The 9,586-nt window shown below is 37.9% G+C and overlaps 1 protein-coding gene across 1 annotated transcript; it reads left to right on the forward strand.

Moving 5' to 3' along the window:
* Positions 1 to 1,473: 1,473 nt before the first annotated feature.
* LOC129952241 (E3 ubiquitin-protein ligase NRDP1) lies at positions 1,474 to 7,660 on the forward strand. Its single transcript, XM_056064734.1, has 5 exons — positions 1,474 to 2,156; positions 2,228 to 2,370; positions 2,435 to 2,879; positions 7,081 to 7,246; positions 7,318 to 7,660. Exons 1-5 carry the CDS (start codon positions 2,067 to 2,069, stop codon positions 7,419 to 7,421), a joined length of 948 nt encoding a protein of 315 aa, XP_055920709.1. The 5' UTR covers positions 1,474 to 2,066; the 3' UTR covers positions 7,422 to 7,660.
* Positions 7,661 to 9,586: the final 1,926 nt, after the last annotated feature.

Consider the following 9,586-nt stretch of genomic DNA (forward strand, 5'->3'; position numbering starts at 1 on the left):
AAAATAAAAACATGTTGTTTGAAAAAAGTGACGTTTTAAAATTAACTATATTTTTTTCTACCAAACCTACAACAGAGTAAACGACCTTGCACATGAGAGCGAACAACAAATCAACGAATGGACGAACAAACGTGATTTTACACATTTAAAAAAAAATGTCAAACAAAAACACATTTAAATTGTAAGAAACCAATTTACACTTATGTAAGGATAATACAATTTGCATGTTGTTTTCTAAAACAAGACAATTTTGTAAAAACAATTTGGTAGTAACGAACTGCAGTGTGGTTGCTACGAACTGTCAAACTCCATTCGCGTTCCACATACCATCCACATTGCAACGAATAAATTGTTCGCGTTCAACTCAACCTCAAAATTATACCACTTTTGTTTTGTTTGTTGAAAAGGTTAATTATAAACTAACAATTCGTCGCTGTCTGCGAATAGAAATGAAGCTCAAGTGAAAGTCAAGGTATTTTCGCAGTTCGTAGCTCATGTGCAAGATGCTTAAGAATAGCTAAAGAGTTTGAATCACTTTTAAGATGGCTTTAGTATTTAAATTGAAACTGTCCGGATTTACATGTCTGTGGCGACGTTAGCAGTGACATCTTGTGTTGAGAACACAAGCTCTCGAGTTCGGATATCGACAATCAGCTCTCCCAGCAGCCTAAGTAGAATTGTAAGGTAGTGATTGGTTCTAGACAACCGTCTGGAAAACGATTCCGCAAATCTTCTTGGTGTCTAGCGAATGAATTTTTTAGACATTTAAAAACAATTTCTCGCAATATTTATATAAAGTTATTAATAAACTTAAGTAAACCGTTGTAATCTTTTATATTTTTATGACCGAATTATTGTAATAGGGCCTATCTAAAGTGTCTTGCACATGAGCTACGAACTGCGAACTGTGGATGTTCGCATATTTTGACTTTTCTTTCACATGAGCTTTGTTTCTATTCGCAGACAGCGACGAGCTGTCAATTTATAATTACCCTTTTCAACAAACAAAATAAGAGAGATATAATTTTGAGGTTAAGTTGAGTGCAAACAATTTATTCGTTGCAGTGTGGATTGTATGTGGAACGCGAATAGAGTTTGACAGTTCGTAGCAACCACATTGCAATTCGTTGCTAACAAATTGTTTTTACAAAATTGTCTTGTTTGAGAGAACAAAATGCAAATTTTATTATCCTAACATAAGTGTCAATTGGTTTCTTATAATTTAATTGTGTTTTTGTTTGAAATTGACTTTTTGAAATGTGTAAAATCACGTTTGTTCGTCCATTCGTTCATTCGTTGTTCGCTCTCATGTGCAACGCTCTTAATAATATCAATTTCCATTTCCCTCGTGTGAACACTACCTTAAGAGACACTTGTTTCTTTCGTTCGATAAACACTCCTAACAAAATCAAACAGTTCTTTGCAAAAATGTCAATTTTGACAACAACAAAAAAAGTTTTTCTTTCACTTTATCACCTTCGCTTCATCCGACATTCGTAATTCGTTGTGGTAGTCAGAAGAAAAATCTTGCAATGATTTTCATCTATAATTTCTTTTTATTTGTTTGTGAATTTAATTAAAAACTAAACAACAAGTAAACCCCCAACACTCAAAAGAGACAATCCAATCATTTTTAAACTCCAGAATAAACGATCCACAAACCCTCTGTGAACCGTGGAAGAAGTAAAACCAACAAATAAAAAGAATCCAGGTTCTTCTTCTCTCCGAACTGCTTAGTCCTCAAATTTGTTGCATTTTTTCGCTATTTGTTGCATTTTCCTTTATCACAAAATCAAGCTGCCAATAAACCCAAGAACCCCACCAAACTCTGCTTTTAAACAAATAATTTATAAACTAAAAGAAATAAAACAAAACTAATTCACCAAAAGCAACTTTGAATTAATTATGAAATAAATTTTGAAGTAGTTATGTGAGTAGGAAAGTTAATTAATTTATTGTGCCATTAACTTGCCAAACGAGAAACTGTGTGCGAAATATATGTAGATAGCATTCAGCATCAGCATCAGAAGCAGATAGCAACATAACATAAAACAAACACAATAAAAATGGGATATGACCTACATAGATTCCAAGGCGAAGTCGACGAAGAGCTAACATGTCCCATTTGCTCGGGGGTCTTGGAGGAGCCCCTACAGGTAAGCTTTTGTTTATTTATATACACAAAAGAAGTGTAGTCTTACGAAGAGACTAATAATTTTAATTGTAGGCTGCTATGTGCGAACATGCTTTCTGCAGGGTTTGCATCAATGAGTGGCTCTCACGACAGCCATCTTGTCCAGTGGATCGCAATGCTCTGACCACTGCCAATCTTCGGGCTGTTCCTCGCATTCTGAGGAATCTCTTATCGCGGTATGTTGATATATTTCCTTATAGTTGCATTGCATTTGAATTATTTAATTTTGTGTACCTTTAGACTTTCCATTACGTGTGATAATGCGGCTTATGGTTGCAATCTTGTTCTTAAGCTGGATGCATTAAATTCGCATCTAGAAGAATGTGAACATAATCCCAAGAGACCATTGCCGTGTGAGAAGGGCTGTGGCTTTGTTATACCCAAGGACGAATTGAAGGATCATAATTGTGTGAGAGAATTGCGCACTCTAATTCATACACAACAACAAAAACTAACGGAATTCAAGACCGACATAACCGATCAGAATTTGACTATAAACGAATTGAAAAGAGAACTGCAACTGTTCAAGGACTTTATGCGAGCAATGAGAGTTTCTAATCCGGCGATGCGAGCAATTGCCGATCAAATGGAACGAGACGAAGTCATACGTTGGAGCATCACTTTGGCTAGAGCCAGAGTTACCCGTTGGGGTGGAATGATATCCACACCTGACGATGCCTTGCAGGTTGGTTTTTTCTTTTTAATTTGATTTTATCATTTTTGTTGATGTGATTTTATGGGTTGATGGGTTTTAGTGGATCTTAAAATCTTCCCAACTCGTAACATCATTTAGAACTTAAAAAAAAAATAATTTAAGAAAATGGCAGAATCTGGATACTGTTATAGTAAACAATTACTAAGTGGAATCTTCGTTTCGTTTTTGAGGTAAACTTAAAGTTTAAGTGCAGTGTCCAGCTTTTAGGCACTTAGAGCTAAGATGCCTATACCTGATAATGCAATTTGCCAAGAAAAATATATTAAGTTGGTTTAAGTCGATCTGTTGTTTAGCATGAAGTAATGGGTGATTTTCTAGACGTGTGGTTTTTCGGATTTGGTCTTTTTAACAGCTTTCACTTTATTTATGCTTAGTTTTGTTTGAAAAGATGTTCCCAACTTGACCAAAACTGTCATTATTAACAATTTTAGCTGAAATGCAGCTTTAAACTGCCAAATTTGTTAGTTTGTAGCAGGAGAGGGCGCTCCAAATAGAGAATAAATATACTTTTTTTAATAATTGTTAAATTTTTGTGACTGAACAAAACAAGTCCACAACTCTTCGTCGTTTTTTTTGCAAGATATATTTTAAATATCAAACCCCTGAGCAAGCTTCGTACTACGCAAATTTTTGTAAAGCCTTATATATGAAAAATAAAGCATCTATCAAAAGAGACATCTATCAAAATTTTGTAAGCACTTTGAAATAGTCATCGTGCTCTTTTCAACTTTTTGTTTTTGGTGTTTAAAAAGTTCCAGACAATGGGCAGATTAAGATAACATAATGCCTGAATCACAAACACGCTTCAGCTTCGGCTTCGTCTGCGTTACGGTGGGCCTGCTTCGAGGTTGCTTTGAATGATATTTCTATTATTTCCTTCCTCTAAAGAGCAAATATTATGTTTGTTGACATTTTGTTACAGTTGTTGAGCTGTCAGACAAAGCAAATGTTCAGATAATTGAACGAGAGCTTCCGTTTGGAGTCACATTACTCGTACGTTCTTCTCCTTACGATTGGCAAACGAAACGTGAAGTCGAAGCTCCATTGTGATAGCATGCATTGGATTCCTATGGCTGAACTCGTAAACGTCAGGTGAAATCGAAGCTGAAGTGTGTTTGTGATTCAGCCATAAGGGACTTGAAATTTAGTTAAGTTTCTTGTATTTGATTGGCCAGCTGCCAAAAAATTACCTTATAATTAACTTTATGAAAAGCTGACTGGAAAGTTAGTCAAGAAAATTACCACTAACTTACAAGTCAAGTCTACTTCTGTCAAAATGTCAGTTGATCATGTCTCTTCCTTGAACTTAACGCTGAACTTTATTACTTTATGATTTATATATTACTGCACAGCTTTATTAAATGTTTTATGTAAAAGAGTTATTTGTCAACTTGGAAGAAAAAATTTTTGTACCATGAACTAAAGATAAAGGTAAAGGTTAGTGGTTCTAAACTCCTGTGTGAACAAGAGCCTCATCCAACAAACTTCTCCATCTTGCTCGGTCCCTAGGTAAATGTCTCCAGTTTCGACTCACTCCAAGTTGGATGAGGGCATTTTCTACTAGTGCGTGCCACCTGATCCGCGGTCTTCTCCTACTGCACTATCTTGTGGGTGTAGATTCGAAGACTTTCTGGGCCGGAGCATTGGTTTCCATGCCCTCTACTTGATCCAGTCATCTCAGTGGACTTTTACCCTCCTGGCTAAGTCTACGTCGCTGTACAGCTCGTTGTTCCATATTCTTCTCCACTCGACTTCTTTGCATACGGGACCGTATATAACGTGAAGAACTTCTCTCGAAACGACCCAAGGTGCTTTCATCCCCTTTTGTCATAGTCCATGCGAGAGAGGGCTTTGCCACTAAATTGCTTTCTTAGCCCAAAGAAACAGTTACAGTGGTTAGCAAGAGTTATTCTTCGTTTGATCCCAGTGCTGGTGTTATTTTCTAAGTTTATAGCGGAGTCTAGGCACACGAAGTCCTTGAGTACCTCAAAGTTACGTTTTTCGATTGTGACGTTTTGACCAAGACGTCGGTGTTGTATGTCCTTTCTTGACGACAGCATGTACTTTGTTTTGCCCTCATTAACCGATAAACCCATTTTTGCCGCCTCTGCATCAATACTCACAAAAGCCCCATTGACATCACGTTGAGTTCTTCCGATTATGTCAATGTCATCAGCGTATGCTAGTAATTGGACAGACTTTTGAAAGATAGTGCCTCTGGTGTTGACGTGTGAGCTCTGCACTATTCTTTCAAGCACGAGGTTAAAAATATCACATGACAGAGCATCACCTTGTCTAAAACCTTTTTTGACATCGAAAGGTTTTGTTAAGTTGTTTCCAACCTTTATGGAGCAGCGTGAATTCTCCATGGTCATCCTGCACAAACGGACTAGTTTGGCAGGGATGCCAAAACTAGATATGGCTCTATACAGCTCGTCCCTGTAGATACTGTCATATGCGGCCTTGAAATCGATTGGGTGTTCTTGGGGTTTTTCAAGGCTCTTCCGTAATGTGAACATTTGATAAACTGTGGACTTTCCTGGTCCACCACACTGATAAGAACCTATCAGGTTATTGACGATGGGCTTTAGACGTTCACATATTACGGCAGAGAAGATTTTATAGGCGATGTTAAGTAGACTGATTCCTCTATAATTGGTGCAATTTCGAAGGTCTCCTTTTTTCAGGATCGGGCAAATAATACCATATCTTACAGATAAGTTGGTGCATGCTCCTAACCAACTTATCTCCAGCTGCTTTAAAGAGCTCTGCATTCAAGCTATCCAGTCCAGCGGGTTTATTAGACTTCAGCTTAGATATGGCGACTTCGTCTAAGTCGGGAGGACGGGATTGTTGGCTTTCGTCGTCTATGTTGAATGGATCATCCTGCCTGACAGCAGAATTCAGTTCGTCGTCGCCGTTATACAGTCTGCAGAAGTGGTTCTTCCATATCCTCAGCATTGACTGCGGTTCCACTATGATGTTTCCACTTACGACTTTGCAGCCTTTGTTTCGATGTTTACGTCCTTGTGAATTTCGTTTACCTGTTCATAAAACTTTCGAACTTCATTCTTGCTTTTAAACCTCTCAACATCTTTGACCGCACGCTTTTCATGTTCTCTTTCCTTCTGAGAAGTCGGTGTTCCTCTCGCTTCCTCTGCTAATAGAGCTCATGAGCAGCTCTCGTGCGTTTATGCAGCGCCGCCTTGCGTGCCTATTGCTTGGCAGCGTTTGCCTGCCGACATTCCTCATCAAACCAGGGGTTCCTTGTTGGTGGCTGCTTGAAACCCAGCAGCAAAATCTATGACCTCTAATCCGTTGTCGTGCAGGCTGTTTTTCCCGATTATTCCACCAAAGATGCCTTCGCTTCCTAGCTTAGCATTAAAATAGCCCAGGACAATTTTAATATCGTAGGTAGACACTGCTATATATTTTTTCTAAGAGCTTGAAGAACATATCTCTGGTGTTGTCATCCTTCTCTTCTGTGAGGGCGTGCCCGCATATCAGGCTAATGTTGCCGAATTTAGCCTTGATGCGTATGGTACTGAGGCGCTCATTGATGCACCTACAGCTCAAGACATCTTGCCTAAGTTAATATCGCAGTTTTTCAGGCAGAGTTGCCTTAGTGGAAACACCTTTCCCTCTTTCTCGTTTGCTACCCCAACAACTTTCCACTGGGTTTGGAACTTAATCTCCAGTTGAGATACTAGTCACCCGATATTCACAACGGGAAGGTGAGAGCCTGAGTTTCTTATTCTTGTACGCACTCACTAGAATTAGTGCTTGAAGACTGTACACTGCAATTCTTTTCATTAAAAAGATTTGCATCAAAGTTTTTTTTTAAATAAAATTCCAGTTACGTCTTGATTTCAGGGTAACACTTAATTTCGTCTTCTCAGGAAGGTAGAAGATGTGGTCGTGAGTATCGGCATTGATTGAGGCGCGAGTACTACGGTCAAAATGTTTCTTAAGCTAAACATTGATCAGATTTTCTATGAACTTGTAAAGAAGGGCGTAAGTGCAATTAGTCCAGCAACTGTATGGTTGCCTGTAATCCTCTTCTTTCGATTTTTCATTAATTTATTACATTTTACAGAATCAATATCAAGCAAAATGCGCCTTAAATGTTTACAATTTTGTATATTTTATTTTTTGTATTTCATTCCATTAGATGATGATAAAACGAGCATTATCAGAATCAGGATGCCCTCCACATATTTTGGATAATTTAATGGAAAACTGTCATGAACGTCGATGGCCTCGAGGACTTAGTTCTTTAGAAACCAGACAAAATAATAGAAGAATATATGATAATTATATTTGCCGAAGGATTCCAGGTACTTACAGTTTTTTGTTATAATTTTATTTTAAGTTATAATTTTATTTTTTTCTATTTTTATTCTTTTAGGTAAACAAGCAGTTTTAGTACTTAGTTGCGATAATGCTCACATGTCAGAAGATGTCATGGTTGATCCTGGTTTGGTTATGATTTTTGCTCATGGAATAGAATAAGATTCATCAATTTATCATTAAACAAACAAAAAAATGTGCTCTGATTATTATTTTCACTGTTTTAAACTTAAACAAACAAAAAAAAAGAAATTTTAAGAATATTTTAGTTTAAATGCTATTTGTAGTATACGATCTCAAAAAAAAAAACAAACAAACAAACAAACAAGAACCTTTAAACTAAACAACAAACTACAAAATTAAACTGTATGTTTTATTTAATAAAATTGTCAGTAATATTATTTTTTACAAGTAAATTTACTTAAAAGAAAGACAGAGAGAGAAGAAGAAGGAAGGAGGCAGAGAGGTCGAGGGAGGGGTGGTGAACAATTTCCACGTCTCTTCTTACCTTTCTCTAAAAAAAAAGCTATTAAAGCAAACGTTGCGCACATTGCACCCATTTCACGGTAGACGGGATAGTTATCACAGTTGACTCTTCAACGTTTGGTGGCCAATTTTAAGACAATCGGTTCAGTAAACAATCAGCCAACACCGTAGGTTCAAGGAATAGAAGATCGCCGCGGTCCGTAAAAGTGTACAGCAGGGGGATTGTTATGAAAAACGATGATCGTTTTTAATACGGAGTATTTGTAAAATTGCGATTACAAGATACGAGAATCGTAAAAAAACGATATTCGTATTTTTATTTGAACGAGTGCCTTCAAGCACCGATAAAGTTGGTTGTGCCATACTAACAAGGAAATCCTGTCCGGTTCCTCTTTGGTATCCACCCTCTGCCAGAAACCGAAGTGTTGCAGATAATTTCAATACATTTGGTATAAATGTAGAATTAAAACTTGGAAGGTGTGGATCAATCTCATCCAATGCACGCTTCCTTTTTCAGACGAAAAAGTTGCTTAAACCTTGAAAATATTTTAGGAATCTATTTAAATACAGCATGGACAAAAGAATTTTCCGTTACTCACGTGGAACTTGAAAGGCTCATTGGGTCGGATGAATCTCTTAAGAGTACACGCATTTCTCCTTTGGATTCAGCTTCATCTTACAAGCTTTCAAGAAAGTAAACGCAATGAAAAAACATTTTACCGAACCGAATGCAAATCAAATTTTAACTTGAAACTTTTCCAACATTCACATTTTTACATTTGTAAATAGGTGTGAAGTTAGATGCGTTTAAAAAAAATATCATTTTTCATTTTTGGCTGGCAACAAAAATGAAAAGACTGATGAGACCTGTATCTCTTCAAGACCGGGCGGCAGTTTGGTGTCAAAAGCCTGTTGCCGTATCTCCTGCGGCCAACACAGAGAAGAGAGTAGTGGCAATCCATTGACCCTCCTTGGCTGTTGGTAGCAAGGAGAGTAGGAAGGTAGCGATACCTAATTCCAGTAGTGGCAGGGTTGTGAAAAAACCCTACGACTACAAACAAGAGTACATCCAGAAATGGAAAGGGGAAACTCTCAAAAAGCCTATAAAGACAAAGGCGGCAAGCTGCGAAAATCTTTAAGGCCTCTGGTGCATCATTGGGGGCTGAAAGGAAACCGCTCACACGCAGACTACACCATCCTCCAACTGCAATTCGACAGAAATTTCCAGATTTCTGTACCTCCCAGATCTTTTTGGGAGGAAAGGACATTCGTGGAAGATGAGTCAATCCATTCCTATACAGATGGGTCAAAAACAAAACAAGGGGTTAGTGGAGGTGTGTACTCTGAACGACTGAAATTAAGTCTCTCATTCCGCCTTCCCAATCATTGTAGCGTGTTCCAGGCGGAACTTTTGGCGATAAGAGAAGCTTTGTCCTGGCTTAAAGAAAACGTAATATCAACATCTGATATCCGTATTTTCTCAGATAGCCAGGCCGCTATCGAATCTCTGGACACTGTCTCTACAAACTCTATAACAGTCCATAACTGTCGATCATCTCTAATGGATATGGCACAACAGTTTAATACTAACCTTTGCTGGGTGCCAGGCCATAGAGACATTCCAGGTAATTGTAAGGCAGATGAACTTGCCAGGAACGGTATAGTGCAGCCCATCCTACCAAGTTTAACACGTACTGGCATATCAATCGTTACTTGTAAATTGTTGCTAATGCAGGACGCTGTGTGGAGGGCAGGCACCAGGTGGAGCCTAGTGATATAGCCGTCAATTCCGCAATTTTCTGGTTTATTATTCGATCACATTATAAGAAGTCTGAATCAAC

This window comes from Eupeodes corollae, chromosome 3 (genome assembly GCF_945859685.1).
Source record: "Eupeodes corollae chromosome 3, idEupCoro1.1, whole genome shotgun sequence".
NCBI classification, from domain to species: Eukaryota; Metazoa; Arthropoda; class Insecta; order Diptera; family Syrphidae; genus Eupeodes; species Eupeodes corollae.